The sequence below is a fragment of the Aedes albopictus genome, chromosome 1 (genome assembly GCF_035046485.1).
Source record: "Aedes albopictus strain Foshan chromosome 1, AalbF5, whole genome shotgun sequence".
NCBI lineage: Eukaryota > Metazoa > Arthropoda > Insecta > Diptera > Culicidae > Aedes > Aedes albopictus.
The window spans coordinates 292,348,118-292,370,104 of record NC_085136.1 but is presented as its reverse complement, the minus strand read 5'-3'; the positions used below and the strand labels follow the sequence as shown (position 1 = coordinate 292,370,104).

The 21,987-nt window shown below is 41.6% G+C and overlaps 1 protein-coding gene across 16 annotated transcripts in view; it reads right to left on the bottom strand.

Annotated features, from left to right (window-relative positions):
• The window catches only part of LOC109421116 (chloride channel protein 2), a 349,200-nt gene that overhangs the window by 163,032 nt on the left and 164,181 nt on the right, over positions 1–21,987 (bottom strand). For 10 of the 16 annotated variants that reach the window (XM_062846999.1, XM_062846998.1, XM_062847000.1 and 7 more), the window contains 6 exons: positions 12,430–12,595; positions 11,726–12,356; positions 11,560–11,661; positions 11,259–11,493; positions 9,860–11,200; positions 9,697–9,793 (listed from right to left, as the gene is read on the bottom strand). In XM_062846999.1, the coding sequence (XP_062702983.1) occupies positions 9,697–9,793; positions 9,860–11,200; positions 11,259–11,493; positions 11,560–11,661; positions 11,726–12,356; positions 12,430–12,595 (2,572 nt within the window). Of the gene's footprint in view, positions 1–9,696; positions 9,794–9,859; positions 11,201–11,258; positions 11,494–11,559; positions 11,662–11,725; positions 12,357–12,429; positions 12,612–21,987 lie in introns of all 16 variants that reach the window. The other 6 variants (XM_062847003.1, XM_062847005.1, XM_062847006.1 and 3 more) reach the window with 1 other exon arrangement.

Below are 21,987 nucleotides of genomic sequence, written 5' to 3'. Positions count from 1 at the left end.
TACCAAATATATCCATATTGCATGGTTTTAGGGCCTTAAACTTCATTAAACAGTTGTAATCTTGAATTTGGTGCCACCATCTTGGATTTTAGACCGCCATCTTGTATATCCTGGTCACCATTTTTGAACTCCAGACTTCTGCTCCATACCAAATACATATACTCATATTGCATGATTTTAGAGCCTAAAACACCACTGAACAATCGACATCTTGATTTGGAGCCGCCATTTTAGTTTTTAGACCGCCATCTTGGATATTCTGGTCGCCCTTTTTGGACTCCAGACCAGGCATGGAAATAATCGTTCACAATTCATTCATTTCGAGCTCTCTCGCAAACATTCTCGCGGAACGAAACACAATCCCAGCAATCCAGTACATAGTGTGTTACGCACTCAGGCGAATGAAGGGGATAAAGCAAATACACGAAAATTATGGCAGCGTTCATCGTTGTGCTATATCCCTGGTGATGTTAAGCACGAAAAAACTTTTTATAAAAAACTATTTTAGTGAAATGGTCGTCAACATTGACCATGAATTTACTCAGATCAGTGAAAAAGTTAGATACGTCGATTTGAAAAATTATGCTTGAAATATTTGTCGTTCAGGCAAATCAGGCACAAATCTGCGAGTTTGATCCTCATCAAGGGCCCGGCGCGAGGCGGCGTGATAGACATGCATGCATTCAAGTACGGTAGAAATATTTCCTGATAGAAAGTTATCATCATGATACATGGTACAATAGTAGGTATATTTTACCGAATCAATTGTTTCCGCGCCGCACCATCTGCCAATGTCACCGCCAAGGTCAACGCATTTTCCCCCTTTGCCTTCACATGACCAAGAAAATATAACACCAATTGACATGCTTTACCCCCCCATCTAGCAATAAATTAAGAAAACGCACCAAACCCGCAAAATAATATTGTCATAACAATCACGCGAATGCAATCTTTCATTCGCACTGAATCTAAAATTTGATTCGTGTGTGAACGTTCGCGTAAAGATTCATTGAATCACGGCCCAATCGAAGAACCACGATCGGCATGATTCAATTTCTTCGGTGCCATTCTCTTTATGCAATCTTTCTTTCTGCAGTTCATTTGTATTGCGACTCGGTGAAGTTCATTGGAACGGTTTGATCCAACCGTGAGCGAACGATACAAAGCAATCGGAACAAAGAACGCAGTCGGCAAGATGAATCTGAGTGAATGAATTTTCCCGTGCCTGCTCCAGACCTGAGACGAGACTCGCGAAGACGGTCTTCTTTTTCTCCACTTTGTTATTTTTTTCTTCTTCCTATCTGTGTTGACATTATGTTTTGGGCTGGTGGTTCAAACACGTACGTGACCGCATCAGCTCACATGCAGTGTGACTGAATCCCATTCACGCACAAAATCATGTTGAGGTGAAATTTTGCATCGCCAACAATCGCCAAGCAAAGTAATCATTGGAATATTTTGTTTTCAATTTATTTTTGACAGTACAGGAGAAGAAAATGCTGCTCGGAGTGAATTTTGGCTTCAGAATTTATCTCGGATAGCAATACTTTCCTCGTTTTAGGTAACGTAATCAAACGGGCTACAACTGACAGCTCAGTTAGGCTGCACTTGACGTTGCTTTTTTTCCTCTTCGCGAGTCTCGTCTCAGCTCCAGACATCTTCCCCATACCATATCCCATACCCATTATTGCATTTCTGGTCTCCAGTGTTGATTTCCGCACAAAATTCGCCAACCATGCTAAAGGTTACAAAAATCGCCGCAGTTTGATGTGTCGCATGAGGGGCTTGGTTCAGTTTTTAACCGGCTAGTTCTACCGGTGCTGGTCCAAATCACTGAAATGACCATGATTCCGGAACGCCTTAACCGAAAAATCGGCCAATGGGAGTGGCTTAAAAGTGAGTGGCCTTTTTTGTACACAGACTTACATACACACATACACACATATACATACTAGAGTGGGTCAACGTTGTATGGAGAAACTTTAAATTTGATCGTATCATCCTGGAACAAAGCTTTTTTTATCTATATCAGCGTCCAAAACAACTGTGCAAAATTTGGGAGCGATTAGTTGCGTCCCCGTATTCCGCATTGCGATTGAAATTTGTATGGAAGTTAGTATGGGAAAACGTACTTTTTTGCATTTTACTCATAAGTTGAATTCTTTTATCTAATACTATGCAACTGATGAGTGATGACGTTAAAGTATAGCCTAGGATATGCCTAAAAACTTTGATAAAGACCGCAAAGTGATCCGACACTTGTGAAAAAAGTTATTCGCCTGGTAACTTAGGCCAAACATTGAGATTTTATTATTGATGGTATTCCTTTACATGATAAATGTTAGGCACCACCGGGCACTCTGTACGTTATAACTTGGTGGTTGAACGGGCTCGTTTAGAAGTTAACCATCAATGTTAACTTCTTTCCAGATCAGCCTAGATAGCTGTGTAGTGTCGGTAGCAGTTCTCTCAATTGGCTAAGAATAACACTACGGACCATCTGTTCCGGGAGTAAAAGTCCACCAAACAGGGAACCCCAATCCAAGGTGTCAGGCGACCCGTGCTGATGGATGAATGGTTGAGGGGGTTTGAAATATGCTCGATCTTTAACGGAGCCCGTAACGTACGTAGATCGCCTTTATGTGTTGCGTTACGGTTCAAGATCTACCAAACCGAACCCTAGTGACATCCAGATTGTCAAGTTGGAGTAATGTGTTTTGGTAATAAGGATTCATGGTACAAAGTCCTTGTTACTGGTGACAGTTTCTAAAATTGCATTTATTCTGCCTTACTGATAGTTAAAGAATCGGACTTTGCCCACCCGAGACTACATTTGACGTTAGGAAAACAAACATGCTTTACGTATCTAACTGCGTACTAACCTATCAAGGACTGTTAAGTTCTGGTAATTCAAGGACTCACGTGCGTTCTTATTGTAGAACACATTCTCTAATTTGACAGAGTTTTGCAACTAGCCTAAAGTCCCGGGTTTTTCTTTGTTGTCCTGGGACTAAACTAGAAGCAAGACATGGATGGGGCTAAAGTTCCGATGCATGGATAAATATCAGTACCACCGTTTTGTTTGTCTCAGAATTCAAATAAATTGTGTTTGATTAGGGGCGCTCTTTCACTGGGATTTAAATCTCTATGATAACGGTACCTTTTCATCGCAATCGATTTCTTGCACCTCTGGGATAACAAAACAGGAACTGTACAGAAATCGATGCTTCATTGCCTCTCAATGACAATGTAGTAGTACGACATACACTAAATACTTAGGATACGGGTAATGCCACAAAAGATCTAAATACTGGTCGCAATGGCTCACCCGAACAGAAAGAAAACGTTATAACTTTTTTCACAAGTGTTGGATTACTTTGCGATCTTCGGCAAAGTTTTTCGGCATATCCTAGGCTATACTTTAACATCATTGGTTAGATCGTTTTAGACGAAAAATTTCAATTTATGAGAAAAATGCAAAAAAGCATGTTTTCCCTTAATAAATTCCATACAAATTTCAATCGCAATGCGGAATACGGGGAAGCAATCAAATGCTCCCAAATTTTGCACAGTTGCTTTGTACGCTAAAATGAATCGAAAAAGCTTTGTTCCAAAAAATCGACTTTGTTGACCCAGTCTACTGTATATGTACACTGAAGTTTTTTTTTACGACGGTAATGGTATCGCGTAAAAAAACCGCGTAAAAAAACCGCGTTATTTCAAAAAACGTCGTAAAAAAACCGCGTTATTTCAAAAACCGTCGTAAAAAAACCGCGTTATTTCAAAAAACGTCGTAAAAAAAGTAAAAAAAAAATCATGTCACGTTAGATGTAATCCTGACTATTTTGCGCGTGTTTTTGAAAAAAAAACTCGGTTTTTTTTACGACGGGTTTTGAAATAACGCGGTTTTTTTACGACGTTTTTTAAAATAACGCGGTTTTTTTACGTGGTACCGCGTAAAAAAACCGTGTAAAAATAACCGCGTAAAAAAACTTCAGTGTATATATGCATAAAAAAATAAATAAACGACATTTTTAAAGTGATGGAGACGCATGGTCATTCCATACACATATGAGCACAAAACCTGAAATTTTCAAAAAAAAAATCGTTTTTTTTATTCCTAATTACTTAACCCAATTGGCTTCTTTAGCGGTGTTGAGATAATTCCATATTCTGAATCTGCATGCAAAACTGAGCCGAAATCCAAATTTTCATGAATTTTGGTGACCGGGAACCTATTTAAAAATCAATTTGAAGTTTGTATGGGAGCGATTTGTCGAATCACCCCTCGTCGCATTTTGTACTGGGTGGAGCTGTCAAACAGTTACTCAGCTGTCAAAAGGTGATTTCAAAAAATCTCTTCGAAATTGATTTTAGGTACCAAAATAAAGTTCTAAAAATCTGAAAAAAATCATGGAGGCTCAGAAAAAGGTGCTCTTTCATTTAAAATCAAAAAATCGATACATTTTTCTTAATTTAAAAACCCAATTTACAGCTCTTTCGTCCACTAGGGCATTACGTGAGCGATTCCAATTGGACGCTGTACTTACTTTTTGTACAGCGCCAAAATGTATTCTATTCTAATTCTACTACATAGGGTATTGGTTCCCTTATTAAGCATGTGGCTCCCATTTTCATCCCACGAAAAACAAAGGATTGAAGCGCTGTTTGTTTTGTTTCTTATTTTTGTATTTTTTGTTAGAAGTGAGCACCCATGAAAACAAAAAGAACGGAGTCAATCGGTGCCGTAATCGCTTGTTTCCGAATAGGATGAAACTGGGAGCATGAGATTACTGATGGCACACATACCCTACATATATATCAAACTGGTTGCCTTTGTGCTGCTTTCACTTCTCAACCTTGTCCACGGTAGTATGATGAGCACGATGATGCTGATGTGTGACTGCTATTCCTTTTCCAGTTCAATCAGGGGTCGTCCATTATGAGTTGCGGTTCGCCGATATCCAAATTCCGGGTCCGTTAGAGCTATATGCTCCGAAGAGGGTCAGGTGTCAGCTGCTTTCGGGGGAAGAGCAACTGACGAAAAATTGCAAGTGCCGGAGCTGGGATTGAACCCATGACCATCCGCTTATGAAGCGAACGTGTGGACCACTGCACCACGGGCCCCGACAGGAACTTTGGGGCCGTTCATAAACCACGTAGACTTTTTGGGGGGAGGGGGGGGGGGGGGTGTCTGACCAAAATCTACGCTCCATACAAATTTCAAAATTTTTGTATGAACAAAAGTCTACGAGGGCGGAGGGGGGTTGGGTCTGAGATGGCCAAATTTTGGTCTACGTGGTTTTTGAACAGCCCCTTTCGGTAAAAAATATAAAAAGTATAGTCGTTGTGGTTCAACATTGTAAAAATCATACAAAACGATATTTTGACCATTTTTGCGAATTAAAGTTAACTAATTTTGTTTTGTGATATTTTTTAAATCTAGATCATTCAATCTATTCAATTTTTGAAAAGATTGACAATCGGTCAATTGGTTCAAAAGTTATGACGGTTCGAAAAAAAATAAATATTGTTTTTTTACCTCCTTTTTTTCAAAATAACTACTCTAATGGCGAATCAAAAAAAAATACGGGTCTATTTTTTTTGGGTAACGATCATTCCTACCGAATTTGAGCAGAAGGCGGATACAAATTTTATTTTCACTTTTTGTCTCCCTCCCCCCTTCATTAATTTTTGTCTTGATTTTGAATTTGAGGGGGCAGATAAAAAAATATTTATCAAAATATCGGATCTTGGCAACAATTCTTTAACAAATCCGAGGAGTTTTTAATATTTTTCAAAATAAATACTTTATTATTTTTATCCCACCCTTCGACCAACCAAAGAGTAGTAGGACAAAAAGTGAAATAAATATTTGTAACGGCCTAATTGGAGCAATTTTATTTTTAAGCCGATTTATTTTTTTATGAAATGGCTGCACATTAATAAAAACAAAAAAAATCGTTCAGAGGCTCCTACAGGAATTCTTTCTGAGATTCTTTCAGGAATTACTCTCCAGATGCCTCCAGGAATTTCTCTCAAGATTCCTCTCCCATCAGCTTCCTCTGGGCATTCGTTCCGAGATTCCTCCTGAAATTCGTTTCTGTCTGTGTTTGTGTTCCTAAATGAATTCTTTCCAAGATTCCTCCAGGAACTTTTTCGCTAGCTAGGAGTTCCGGGATGCCTATTGGAACACCTTCTCGTGAAGGAATTCTTGGAGGAGTTCTAAAAGGAAGATCTGGAGGAATCCGAGCACCTAGCCCATAACAGAAAAAATCGCCAGGAGATATCTCAGAAAGTGGAATCCTCCAGTGGAGGAGTCCTGGAAGAAACTGCTTGAGAAATCCCTTAACCCTCGAACGATCGCGTTGTTGTATTTTGTACAACACGTTGAAAAATCTCACTTTCTGTACTCAGCATTAGCGTAGTGCTGGTGGGGGGTGGCCAATCGCGCGACTGCCGGAAGGTTAAGAAACTCCTTATGAAATCCCTGAAGAAATTTCTAGATGATTCTCAGAAGGATCTCCTGGAGGAATCTCGGAAGCAATTTCTGCAGGAACCTCGGAATTAATTTCAGTATAATTCCAGAAACTCCTGTCGGAATTCCGGAAGGAACTCCTACAGAAATCTTAGAAGAAATCTCTGAAGGTATCCCGTAAGCAGTTCCTGGATGAATTTCAGAAAGAATTCTTGGAAAAATTTCAAATGGAACCTTTTTAGAAATGCGACATGATTCCATTCACTCCTGGAAGAATCACAGAGAAAGTCCTGAACAAGTCCCAGGAGGAATCTTTGAAGGGGCTTCCTGAGGAGACTTAAAAAGAACTCCTGGAGGGCGTGGAGCGGACCTGGTGTGATGGTTAGAATACTTGACTATCACGCCGAGGACCTGGGATCGAATTCCACTCCCGACAAATGTGAGTTCTTCCTTCGGAAGGGAAGTAAAGCGTGTATCCCGAGATGAACTAGCCCAGGGCTAAAAATCTCGTTATGTAATACAGATAAAAAAAAACTCCTGGAGGAATCTGGGAACGAATTCCTCCAGGAATCCCAGAAAAAAATCCTGTTTCGGAAGGAGTTCCTGGAAAAATCCTGGATGGAACCTCTGAAGGATTTCTGAGTTAACCCCTGAAGTCTTCAGGCTGAAGAATCTCAGAAGGAACTCCGGGAGCGATCCCAAGAAGAATTTCTGGGAGAAACGAACTTCTGAAGAAAACCTCGGAAGAAATACCTGGAGGAATCCTAAATCTTATCGCTTATCTCTTTTGGTACTCTGCGGTCTTGTGCGCGAAGCACAAATTGCGTGCTCCGGAGAACTTAGACACAAATCAACTTTAACTCTAGAGCAGTTGTGTCTTTGACCACCCTTAACGACACCGCATGGTCATGCTAGCGTGCATTTTTCATGGTGCATGTACTAACTCAGTACACGACGCGACCGCTCCCGGGTTAAATCTGCATACCATTATAATATCAATTTTATTGCGTGAAAATTCCTACATCAGTCAACTCACACATTCTTTATTTTGATTTTTTTTAACTGCATTTTGTTTTGTTTGTTTTTATGACAAAATACAGTAAAAACATGTCGACCCAGAATCACAACCGCCCAAATGCGCCTATCGAATATTTGAATAAACCATTGAAGGGTGATCGATAGAGAGCAAGTAGAGTGAGACGTTTGTTTTCCTGTGATATAACTGTTGCTAGCGTATCACTAATAGTTTTAATGGGAGAGGTTAATACTATTTCCCATTTCATATTTGTAATCGAACACCCCAATCGAGATGGAAAAAGAACCAGGCAGCTGATTCAACACAACAAAAAAGATTTTTTTTTTAAATCTAAACGTTTACCAAACGTATCCTTTGGATTCCATCCCTCCATTAATAGCATAATAATAATAATGATAAGGTCTTTTGGATATTTGGCCACTCCACACCATCAATGTGCGATTTTCAGGTCGGTTCGCGGTGACAGTTTGTGACAGGTCCTCCTAGCACGCAATCGAAGCCAGCTGTCTCCTCTCTCTCAGGCACCACCTACTCATACTAAACGATAGAAAAATCCGATCGTTTAGTATGAGTAAGTGGTACTAACACTTTTACGACGTAAATATTAGAGTTAGAATATGGCGTCCTTGGTGATAATTGTAGGAAAAACACTAATCTACAACTTTGCCAAACACAACATTTCAATATTGGGATTCTGAACCAGCACACTCAAAGCACACTCATGAATCGCTCCTGCGTGAGCAAACTCGCGCGCGTTTCTGAATCATTTTCTCACGCGCGAGATTTCCATGCAAAATCTCGCTCTCACGAGTCAATCGCCGAAATCTCGTTCGCTTGTAAAACGAACCCAAATCAATTTGAACGGGTTCCAATGTTGTTGTACGATAGGTTTGCTTTTGTTCTATCATATAATCCTAAAAACATCGAAGTAAGTAATAAGAATACCAACAAATAAAGCAATGAGTGAAATCGCGAGTCAACTCATGCATGATTTTTTCGGCGATGAGTTTGGCGAGTCAAGAATCGCGCGTGAAACAACTCAAGCATGAGATTTGAGAATTTGAGTTTTTACCAACACTGTTCTGCACTGAAAAAATATTTTGTTGCATTGTACAAAATCGCTCGTCCGGTTTACGAATGCCATTCGTTGTTTTCTGCAACGAAAAGATTCGTAGTGTGCCTGAGTTCGTTTCGTAAAAAAGATCACTCCGACACAATAACACAGATTTTTTCTGTCTCTTTTTTTGTCGGACCGACATAAATCATGTTTAAAAAAAAATAACATGCGTATATCAGTTTGGTTTTCACAGGCTCCGAACACGTATCTTCTGATTGATACCTACCAGTGCTAGACATCCATCTGTAGGCGCTTGTTGAAACCGTTCGGAAACAACCAGAACGCTTTCTACTCTGATTCAATTTATAAATAACTTTTACTGCCAACTGAGAGCATGCTTCCTTTCCTCTTCTCGCACACGCACCGTCATATGCACGTGAAAACAGGTTGCTTTGTTGTCTATGCGCTCCACTCAAACATCAGTGATGACTGCAAAGCTTTGTTGTATTCTACGAAGCGAAATTTTCTTTTTACGCATGGTTAGTAAAAAACGTCTGACATTTGTTTGTTTTGTTTCATTCTACAAAGCGGGAGCTAAAATCCACGAATGAGCAAGCTTGGCGTCTGTCGGATTCGTGTTTTCGTACATTATACAACTCCATTTGTATTGTTTCAGCGTAGTGGTACGAATGGACCGTACATTTTACGCAAATTGCTTTCAATTTACGAAAACTGGTTTTACGAAGCATATTCGTTGAGCTTTTACGAAAGTATTTTATCAGTGTGAACTGCGTATGGACAAATGAGTCAAACGATTGCCAGGTGATCGAAAACATCCTTGGGTGTCCAACTAAACTTCCTCTGCCATCTCTCAGCTGTCGCAAGGACGTGGCCAGGGCAGCATTCGACCGTTAGAGGATTGCGTCAATCTTGTCTAAGAGTCAGAGATTAGTCCCAAAACTTTGGGATTAGAAGTAACACCTAATTATGCATCGGAAAAGAGTCTCGTTAGTCTTCGGATTGTCGCAAAACGTGTCCACTGTTTAGCCGTCCATATTCAGCGTCAATGAATAGTCTCATATTTATTGTAATCAATTTTAAAAGTAACCTTCGGATGCACCTTACCTTTTTGAGCCAAGGCTTTTGCTTCCTCCTCTTGTTTCTGTTTCACCGATTCCGGCGTCAGCGTTCCGCTGTTGACGTTCTCGATCGCTTGTCGGAGCTGAAATGGACCGATGGAAGACAATTCAGTACAATGCTAGCGCGAAAATATGATGAACATGCTTACCTCTTTTAGAGCCACCACACCGACCAGCTTTCCAACATTCGTCACATACGCATGGTTGATGCCCACCATCGAGAACAGTGAGTGGACCTTCAGAATGGAGGTTCGTTCCACCAGCTGGAATGGCGCAGGGTCAATGTGTAGATTTTCCACGTCAATCGGTTTACCCATTTCTTCCAGTTCCCAGGCCTTCTGGTCTTCGGCCGACATGTCGATGACGCGTTCCCGTGGCAGTTGAACCTTCTTGGAAATGCCCGGTGTCAGCGGTATTCCCTCGGTGCCAGAAATGCTTGGTGTGCCGATGGAACCCACTTCCGGATCGGGAGTTACATCCTGCAGGGTGGCCGACTTGCGGAAGATGATGTCGAATGCGGACCTGATTCGACTCTCGGTACCTCCGGTGATGGTAGTGTACGGAGTATGGGTTGGACTATGCGGCGATAGCGGCGTAAATCCTTTCAACGTAAATGAGTTAGTTTTTTTGAGAATGGATTTTTTCGGTTGCGTGCCGAACACGGGACTAAATCCGGTCGATGTCTCTTTCTTCGCTTGCGGTGGTAACATTTCGTTGTTGGCTCGTTCCCGGAGCTTCAGAATATCAGGTGCGGGGCTAACTTCGAATCTCGATGGTCGACGGGTTTTCTGCAGTTCCTCAGCTTCTCGCCTGAGTCGTTCTTGTTCTTCACGGGCCTTCTCTTCGGCTTCCTTCATCCACTTGGCAGCTACTTCCAAGCGTTTCTCACGTCCAATGTGTTTATCGATCATTTTGATCAGCTCGTATCGTTGAACGCTACCGAGCAATACGGGACTTTCCGGACTGTCCACGATGGGTAAACTTCTTAGACCTTTGTTAGCTTTGAGAATTTCCTTAAGCTTCTGATACGAGATTCCCTTCCAGATGAATTTCACATTTCTAACCATGAAATCCTCGACATAGATGTTGTACATTCCTGATCCACTGGGCAGCAAATCGGGTAGATAGGGTAGCTTTTTGATGAGTATAATACTATCGTACATGGACGGCTGCAGTAGTGCAGCTACCGCATTTGAAACCAGTGAGGCGATCATCACCGGCACTATGTGAGTAATCTGGCCAGTCATTTCGAACACAATTACGCCCACTGATACAGTGTGCGTAACAGCTCCGGAAAAAGCAGCTGCCCCTACGACGGAGTAGCCTCCGGGGATGATGGGAGCCAGCTTGCCTCCGTAACGAACTCCGTAAGGGAACCACAGGTGCATCGCTTCACCAACAAGCCTTCCAAAGGCGGCGCCAATTTTGAACACAGGAATAAAGATACCAGACGGAACCGGAATGGTCGAAGCAACGATGGAAAAGAAGAACTGAACAATAGGAATGGATTAATACGGCAGTTGAACACCTAAGGAATCAAGAACTCACCGTGAACAACAGATATACGATGAGATTGATAAACACATTGGTGCCGGCCGTTCGCCAGTTGGACACGATGGCAGCCTGCTCGACGGTGAGCTCGTTCTTGCTCCAGGTGAAGTTGGAGAAGAGCTGGTGAACCTGCTCGTGGGTGCTCAACTCTCCGGCTATGAACTGGCCAAACCCGAGGGGGAATGATAGGGTGGCCACTATCAGTGACACAATGCCAGGGTACAGGAATCGGCTGAGAAAGAGCACATGTAGAACGATGAGGATTGTGACAGAGATAGTATGTAACCGAACGACTTACTTCTTTTGCAGGAACTTGTTCATCCGCTTGTTTGATCGCATAAATAGTACATACTTTCGGTGGACCCAAACATACAACGCTCCTCCCAGGCCACTGACAAGGCTGTAATGCAATAATATAAAATACAAGTGATGTTACACGATAGATCCCATGCGGAGCTACTTACCCAATCAACGCAAATACAAACAGCTCTTGCGGGTCGAACGGAAAGTCGGCAGTGAAGTTGGTGGCAAACAAGGCCGTCACGGTGTCCGCCTTCTGGAACCACACGGCTAACAGTCGGAACACGGTCGCACCGCACACGGCCGCAAAGAAGCCCCGCCAGTAGTTTCGCACAGCAAAGTAGGTCGTTGTGACCTCAATGCTGAACAGGACCCCGCCAACTGGTGCAGCGAAGCACGCACCCACACCCACGGCACAAGCCGCGGCCAGCATTTCCGTGTTGCGGGATTCATTCTCGTAGATCGATTGGAATGACGTGATGATTTTACTTAACAACTGCGATACTATACTAGCTATATGTACAAAGGGACCTTCTTTGCCGAGGGGCATCCCGGACCCCAGCGTCGCCGTCAGGCCTATCACTTTGGCAACCAGCGTCTTGAAGGTGAGATACTCTTTCAGGGCCACCCCTCGCAGGATGGTCTTCATCTCCGGGATACCGGAGCCTATGCTCTGCGGTGCGACCAGGTGGACGAATCCGGCCGAAAACAGGATCAGACACACCGGCAGGGACACCCACGCAAGGTACTGCGCCACCGGGTGATTGGTGAGATCTCGGTACAGCCATACTCGTGCTACCGGAAAAGGGATTAAACACAAATCATTCCACTGGACAATGGGAAGCAACCACCGACCCGCAGCACTTACAGTTTGTGCACATCGAGATGCCTTTGTCCATCACGTAGGACAGCAGGGCCATGATGATGCCGAGCAGGGCCAGGAACACCCAGTCCTCGCCGAGCCGCGCGAACGTATTCCGCCACAGCCATGAGGAGGCTTTGAAAAATTTGTTATCCCGCACTCCCAACAGCTCCTGAAACGATTTCCATCTATTTTTATATTTTTGAGTTTTTTGTTTTGGCGGAGAATTTATTCGTAGACGGGCATGGAGATTGGAGTGTACATATTTTTTGTTTTCAAAAAATTGTTGGAAATACGTTCGGTGGAAATAGTAGAAGTAATAGTAGTAGCGTGTGGGCCAAAAGGATGTTGGTTTTCGTGTCGTAATTGGTTTACAAATCAAAGAAGAAGAAAAAAGAAAATATCATATTGGTACCGAGCATGACTGGAACGAGGGTGAAGTGGTATGACGAACTATAGCTGAACAGAGGTGTCGAGTGAGGTTGGTTGTTGGGAAATGCATTGCTTGTACGTACATAACGTACATAAGCTTTTTATTATTTTCCAAATACAGGGGATAGACAAAATGATCGGGACAGGCAAAATTTTTACTTTTCAAAAAATGTTAAACTAGCTGTAACTTTTCGAAAAGTGCATCAAATATTCTCAAATTTTCACTGTGAGTTGATCAACTAATTGTGTATCTGTGGAAAAAATTTGGAAAAAGTTGGGCCATTCTGCACGAAGTTAGAAAGATTCTAGAAAAAGATATAACTATCCGATAGCCAACTTTGAGCTGTTATATCTCCGGATTCAATGAACGGAATGAAATGAAATTTTGACTATTTATGACTTATATAATGAACTTTGAAAAACTTTTGACACAACTTAAAATTCTTAATACGAAAGAAAATTATTACGATTAGTTTATTTTCCTAATAAAACACCAAATTTTCTAAAACTTCATCATCGTTTCAAAATTCCAGATGCTAATTATAGTTTATTTAAATTCCCTCTAATTGTCTTTCATATAAATATGTTTTGAAGGAAAGTAACAACACAGCCTTCAGTTAATAGAAAAAGTATTGGGATGCATATTAAAAATAGACCAATTTACTAAAAAATCATAAAATAAATAAAATCGCTTTAACTTTTTCTCTTGTTAATAATTTAAAGTTGTGTCAAACATTTTTCTGAGCTCATTATATAAGTCATAAATGATCAAAATGTCATTGCATTCGGTTCATTGAATCCAGAGATATAACAGCTCAAAATAGGCTATCGGATAATTATACCTATTTCTAGAATCTCTATAACTTCGTGTAGAATAGCCCGATCTTTTCCAAATTTTGTCCACTGATACACAACTAGTTGATGAACTTACAGTGAAAGTTTGAGAATATTTGATGCACTTTTCAAAAAGTTACAGCTAGTTTAACATTTTTGGAAAAGTGAAAATTTTGCCTGTCCCGATCATTTTGTCTATCCCCTGTATCATGTAGAAAACACATCATTTATACAGTTTTGACTTGAGTGAACTTGCCCAAATTCGTCCCGGAGAGAGGGTGGATACATTAGAACCTTTGGATTAGTAGCCAAAAGTTCATAGCATTCTAGCAGTTGGAAATAGTCGCCTATTTTTACAACGAAATTTATGCAATCGTTCATTGGTTACAAGATATCAACCCATCTGCCTTCCATAGTATAGTATCAGAAAATCGTGAGCATGAAACGGAATTACAAGCGGAAATGTTTAGAAACTGTTATCAGGACGCCTAGAGAAATGGAACCGTTTTTCGTAATGTACAATGGTCGAGAAGGTAATTTGCTGACCAGCAGAATTATGGTGGCTACCAGGAGGAGATAATATTTCGAGACTTTTAGGAAATTTGTGCCATAACAGTGGCTGTCAGTCTCAGAGTCTAGAATAGATAACACGGACGCGTACCATATCCCCAACGTCAACGGGAACTGGATGACGGATAAGGCTAAACTAGAGGCGGTCTGCACAAGTAGTCAATTTCCAGTTCAAGTGATAATTTACAAACTAGGACTTTGCAATACTGAAGACCTACAGGGTATTCTAAGGCAGTTTCTTTGCTCAGTCGCCACCCACCTCTCCCCTCCAATGGGCTATTCAGCGCACTGGCAGGATTGAGTTCCTTGGTTATCGCTGGAGACTTCAAGGCCAGGGCGATCAACTGAGGCAGCCGCTTGACCAACACAAGAGGCTGGGCTCTGCTCGAAATCATGGCTGGAATGTACGTGGATGTCGCGAACATAGGCAATCACAATACCCACAGTAGGAACAATTCAGAGTTCATCATCGATGTAATCTTCTGTAGTCCGAATCTAAACCTTAACTCAGACTTGAGGGTTGACGATAGTGACTATCTGGCGATTCGAAACTGAGTCGAATACGGAGGAAGACGTCCACAGCCGAGGGTCATCGATGACTGTCCTCGTGCTTCGACAAGCCGGCATTTGTGGAACGGCTGTACAGTTCCATAGACGGTAACACCGACGACCAGACTAGCGACGACCTAGACTAAACTCTGAGTCGCGTGTACAACGCCGCAATGCTGAGACAATCCATACCCCTGAACGGATGTTGACCAATGTACTATTATTACCCGCAAGTCGGAGGACTCCGCGCACCCAGGCTATGAGGTAGGAAAGTATGCAAAGAGCTTGCACCGATGAGGGTAGGGTGGAGCCAAGTAAGGTTTACAAAGCGGCTAAATAGGTACTGAACAAGACGATTAGACGTGTATGCAGACGTGCTTCGATAATTTCCACCAGGCAGCAAAAACAAGTACCTGGGATGATGGCCAAGAGGAATAGCTCGTCAGCACCTCCGGAGCCCTCCCCCGAGGCTTTACTTAAGGAATGCTTGAAAGAATTCTTGAAGGAAACTCTCAAAAACTGCAGGAGGACTGCTAGAGAAATTCATGTAGAATTTTAAGTAGGAACTATTAAAGGAATTGCTGGAGAAATTTTTAAAGGAAATTCCCTGGAGGAATTTCATGAGGAAACACTGGAGGCATTCCTAAAGGTATCCTTGAAGAATTTCCTGGAGGAATCTGTAGTGGAATTCTTGGAGGAATCCGTAGAGGAATTTCTGGAAAAATATTTCGAGAAATTTCTTGAGAAATTTATGGAGGAGTTCCAGGTAGGGTTCATTGACGAAACCCTGGAGGCATTCCTGAAGTAAACTATGGGGGAATCCCTGGGAGAAACCCTGGAGAAATTTATGGAAAAATCCCTGGCGGAATCCCTGGAATAATTTCTGGAGGAATCCCTGGAGGCATTTCTGAAGGAATCCTTGACAGAATGCATAGAGTTTTCCGTGTAGAAATTCCTGGAGAAACTTCTGGAAGAATGCCTGGAGGAATTTCTGGAGAAATCCCTGAAGAATTTTTTAAAGGGACATTTGGAGGAGTTTCTAGAAAAAATCCTGGAGAAGTTCATTGAGGTATCCCTGCAAGAATTCCTGGAAAAAAACTCTAGAGGAATCTTTGGAGGAATTATGAGAAAATTTCTTGTAAGAATTCCGTGGAGGAATTCCTGGTAAAATTCGTGGATAAATTCCAGGAGGAAATCCTAGAGGAATCCCTGGAGGCATTATTGAAAGAATCATTGGAAGAATATCTGGAGGAGTCCGTGGAAAAAATCCTGGAGCAATTTCTGGAGAAATTCCTGGACGAATTTCTGGAGAAATTTCTGGAGGACTTCTTGGAGGAATATCTGGAACAACCCGTGGAGGCATTCCAGAATAAATTCCTGGAAGAGTTCCGGGAGAAATTCCTTTATGATTTTCTTTAGGAATCCTTGAAAGAATTACTGGAGTATTTATTGGAAGAATTCCTGGAGGAATTATTAGAGGAATTTCTAGAAAAATATATGAGGCTTCCCTGAGAAATTTCTGGAGGAATGTCTGAAAGAACTCCTCGAGGAATTTCTGAAGGAATTCCTGGTGGAACTTCTGGAGATTTTTTTTTAGCAATTTCTGAAGAAAATCATTAATGAAATCCTGGAGGAACTCCTGAAGAAATTCCTGGAAAAATTCCTGAAGGCATCCGTGGAGGATTCCCTGGAGAAATTCCTCGAGGAATTCCTCGAAGAATTCCTGAAAGAGTTGCGACTTTGCGAGAGACATTTTTTTAGGAGTCTCTGAAGGAATTCTGGCAAAAAATCCCAGAGGATATTCTGGAGAAATTCCTGGAGGAGTTCCTGGAAGAATTTTTGAAGAAATTAATGGATCCCTGGAGAAATTCCTGAAGAAATTCTTGGAAAATTTCCTGGAGGAATCTTTGGAACAATTGGAAATATTGGAGGAATTCTTGGAGTATTTACTGGGGGCATTATTTGAGGAAATACTAGAGAAATAAATGAGGCTTCCTGGAGAAATTGCTGGAGGATCCTGCAAGATTTTCTGGAGGAATTCTTTGAGGAATTTCAGAAGAAGTTCATTAATTAATCCCTGAGGAATTCCTGAAGAAATTCCTGGAGAAATTCCTGGAGGAATCCGTGGAGGATTCCCTAGAGGGATTCCTCGAGGAATTCTTTGAAGAGTTCCGTGAAACATTCCTTTAGGATTCTCTGGTGGAATTGTGGCAGAAAATCCTAGACAATTTTTTGAAGAAATCCGTGCTGGAATCCCTGGAGGAAATCCTGGAGGATTTTTTGTAGGAATTCCTGGAGGATTTCCTGATGGATTTTCTGTACTTCTTCATCGAGAAATTTCTGGAAAAAAAAACTGGAGGAATTTCTGGAGGAATTTTTGATGAATTTCATAAGAAATTCATGGATGAATCCCAAGAGATGAACCAGCCCAAGGCTGAAAGTCTCTAAAATAAAGCGAATTGAATTAAATGGATGAATCCCTGGAAGAATTCCTGAAGAAATTCTTTGAGAATTTCTTGGAGAATTCCCTAGAGGAATCCATGGAGGAATCCTTGGAGGAATTTCTTGGGGAATTTCTGGAAGAGTTCCACGAGAAATTCCTTTAGGATTTTCTGGAGGAATCCGTGGAGGAAATATGAGGCATCTTGGAGAAATTTTGTGGAGGAATTTCTGAAGGAATTGTTTGAAGAATTTCTCAATAAATTCATAATTGCATCTCTACAGGAATTCCTGAAGGAACTTCTGGAAAAAAATCCTGGAGAAATTCCTGGAGGATTCCATGGAGGAATTTCTCGCGGAATTCCTTGAGGAATTCATGGAAGAATTCCGGGAGAAATTCATTTAGGATTTTCTGGAGCAATCCGTGGAGGAATTTCTGGAGGAATGTCTGAAGAAACTCCTCGAGAAATTTCTAAAGGAATACCTGAAGGAATTTTTTGAGGAATTTTCTGAGGATTTTCTGAAGAAATTCATTAATAACTCACTGGAGGGATTCTTGAAGAAATTCCTGGAAAAATTCCTGGAAAAATTCCTGGAAAAACTCCGGGAGGAATCCGTGGAGGATTCCCTGGAGGAATTCCTCGAGGAATTCTTGAAAGAGTTGCGGGAGACATTCCTTTAGGATTCCCTGGAGGAATTCTGGCAAAAAATCCTAGATGATTTTCTGGAGAAATCTCTGGATGAAAATTTTGGGCTTCTTCCTCGTGAAATGTCTGAAAAGAATCCTGGAGGAACTTCTGGAGGAATTTTTGAGGAAATTATGTAGAAATTTCTGAATGAATCCCTGAAGGAATTCCTGAAGAAATTCCTTGAGAATTTCCTGGAGGAATCGTTGGAGGAATTTCTCGAGGAATTCCTGGAAGAGTTTCGTGAGAAATTTCTTTAGGATTTTCTGGAGGAATCCGTGGAGCAATTTTTAGAGGAATCTGTGTAGGAAAGATTAAAGGAATTCAGGCAGACATTCCTAAAATATGCTTCCTAGAAGAAATTTCAGGAGGAATTCTTGGAGTATTTACTGTAGGAATATTTGAGGAATTTCTAGAGAAATATATGAGGCTTCGTGGAGAAATTTTTGGAGGAATGTCTGAAGGAACTCCTCGATGAATTTCTGAAGGAACTGCTCAAGGTTTTTTTGAAGGAGCTCCTCGAAGAATTTTTGAAGGAATTTCTGGAGGATTTTTTTTTATGAATTTCTGAAGAAATTTATTAATGAATCTGTGAAATTTCTGAAGAAATTTTGAAGAATTTCCTGGAGGAAACCCTGGAGGAATTCCTCGAGGAATTCCTGGAAGTGTACCCAGAGAAACTCCTTTAGAATTTTCTGGATGAATCCTTGAAGGAATTCCTGGAAGAAATCTCTGAAGGCATCTAGGAGGACATTCAGGAGGAATCCCTGAAGGATTTTTTTGAAGGAGTACCTGGAGGAGTTTTTTCATGAGTTTCTGAAGAAATTCTTCAATGAATCTCTGGAGGATTTTTTTTGAGGAACATCTGAAGAAATTCAGTAATGAATCCCTAGGGGAATTCCTGAAGAAATTCTTGGAAAAAATGTTGGAGATATCCGTGGAGGATTTCCTGGAGAAATTCCTCATGAATTCTTGGAAGAGTTCCGTGAGACATTCATTTCGGATTCGCTGGAGGAATTCTGGCAGAAACTCCTAGAGAATTTTCTGGCGGAATACCTGGGAGAATTTCTGGAGTTCTTCCTCGAGAAATTTCGGAAAGAAAATTCAAGGATGAAACTTTTTGGGAATTCCTGAAGAAATTCCTTGAGAATTTCTTGGATAATTTTCTGGAGAAATCCATGGAAGAATCCTTGGATGAATTTCTCGAGAAATCCGTGAGAAATTTCTTTAGGATTCATGGAGCAATTGCTGGAGGAATCCCTGATGGAAATATTCGGGGAATTCTGGTAGGCATTCCTAGAAAAAAAAATCAGAAGAAATCTCTGGAGGAATTCCTGGTGTTTTGGCTGGAGGAATTATTTGAGGAATATCTAGAGAAATAAATGAGGCTTCCTGGAAAAAGCTAGTGGTCCGGAGAAGTTCTCAAGTAAAGCAAAACCGAATTCAAACGTATTGTGCAGCAATTCTTTCGTTTGACGATGTTCCAGTTAGAGCGGCCGTCCGTTGACTCGGGTGTGACGGGCCATATGGCCATCGCAGGCCGAATCAGAAGTTCACTGAAGAATCTCGCGAAGGAATGTGAATGTGAAAAATACGATCAGTTATTACCGCCAACCACAAGTACGAGCGAACATGCAAAGGGAGCAAAGAATACCCGAACCAATAGCGACCGCTGTTCCTTATCGGTCGGTTGGCTTGTGAAGCAAACAGACTGGAGAACATTCATTCTCACTTGCTGCGGCGAGGGCGAGGATGCAAACTTGCAAAAACATTCATTTTGTTGATAAGGGAATGTAGGACGTGACTATTATAATCAATGTAATTTGAGTTATGTTGTAAGTTATGATTACTTTAAAAACGAGATCAAAACCACGTATATTCATTGCCGTTACCACCGGCGAAGAGAGAGATTCAGAGAGGCACTCGCAGCTGAACTATTGTTATGCACTCTCAAGCATATTTTTTATTGCTCTTACTTGCTTCAGAAGCATGTTAGCCAATGAAAACATACAACTAGCGCTTTTGGTTGAAACGTGTCGGTCAAAGGAGAGCAAATTTTGCCTCGTTCTAGAGAAAACACTTCACTTTTCAAGTACATCTAACATCTAAATGAAAAAAGTTTGAAGCAGTTCAAGGACGTGACGCACGGCCGTATACTTCCTGAAGGCAAAAAGCGAGGCATCGGCGGCATTTATATTATGTCAAGTGAAGGCGGAACGGCAAACAGGTAAATAACTTAAAGTTCTCAGGACGGGCAAAGGACAGGAATACGTTTCCAGCGAATTTCGGAGACCGCCGGAAAAGGACGGCTCCTCTCCATACACTCCTGATTAAAATGGCACGGCTGAAAGGATGAAGTGAACACTGGTGCAGGCGAAGAGTTTGCTGAACGATGCGCACATGCAGAAAGAATTCTGGGCGATGGCAATACAACAAGAGCTATTACAAGACTTTCGAAGAAATCTGAACTAGCAAGAGACCTGATTTGCGGCACCTACTGACAGTGTTTAGTGCGATCGTGGCGATCTACATACCGAAGGTCAAGCGTAGGAAATTCGACCCAAAGGCAACAAAAGAAAAGTGTGTTTGGTACCGCGAGGACACCAAAGGGTATCGAGTGTATTACTTTCTAGCAATAAGTTCGAGATTAACCGCGACATGATGACGATCAATCAGGACGGAAAGTATTCAAGTTCTGACTGTTTTCACGATTTCGTTCCTGTTCAGTTCACGGAGCTTTTCGTTGAGGCAATCGTGATTACCGATGGAAATTCAGCTAATCCTGGTTCAAATGTTATCGAAGACGATGATGACGCTTTTGAAAACGATACGTTGGAGACGTCCATTTTGAAGACGCATGATCCTGCGCCACAACAATCCAGACGATCTGGCAATAAAATTCCCTCTTAGTGACTTGCCGCGTCGGTGATACTTGTGGAAGACGTTCCACAGAGCTACGACGAGGTCATGCGGCGAAATAATAGCAAATACTGGATCAACGCGATGCTAGGAGAAATGACAGACGTGGATGTTGACGAATCTACCAGAAGGACGTATGGCAATCAGTAACAAATAGGTTTTCGCAATCGAGTGAGGACCTGAGAAAGTTTGGAACGGTACAAGTCGTTAAGGGACGTTCCTTAAAGTCTGGAATCGATTACGAAGAAGTGTATGCACCAGTAGTTAGCTATTCCACACGAGTTGGATGAGGACCAGATGGACGTGATTACCGCATTTCTGCAAGATGAACTGAGCAGCGAGGAAATATATATCGACCAACCTTATGAGGACGTAAAAACGTGAAGCATTTGAAGGCAAGTACATTTGATTGACAAACTAAGAGACACATGTGTGAAAAAATATCACTTGTTTTGGTGGGATTCGAACCCACGACTCCGTATCGCTAGTCCGGTGCTTTAACCAACAAAGACACGGAACAAATTACGAGTTTGCGAAATAGAAAGTGCCTGGAAAGTGGATTCGAAGCACCACCCTAACCGGGTCGGTCTTTCAGAACACCATCTTTCCTTCGGCTTTTAGTTGTCACCGCACTCTCGCGGTCTACGAAAAGCAAGCAAGGAATTAAAAAATTTTTTGTATTTTTGAAAATCTGAACTTGTTTAACCCTTTCCTTCCCACGACTTTGAACGACTATATCTATGCCAAAAAAGCGTTTCCGAAAAAAGTGGTAGAACAAAAGTTATTGCAAATTGGCTAAATTTTTCGAAATCAATGAAAAAAATTTTGGTTGTAAATCAATAGGTTTTTGATTGTTTATCAATAGTTCAACTATTGAAACAAGTAGGTAGTAGTTGGGTTAACCTTATGAGGTTATAACCATATTCAAAAACATATTGCATCATATTCATCTAATTCCGTTTGTCCGGAGTTCGTCGAAAATCGATGGTGCTCTAGAGCAACCATGGGAAGTAGAGGGTTAAGGAGATCTATACGCATACTGAAAACTTATGATTTTGCATTTCCCCCACTGTAGCCTCACTCGACACCGCTGCTATCAGGACCAAAATCTAGGCGTTGAAGGTGCTTTCACCGG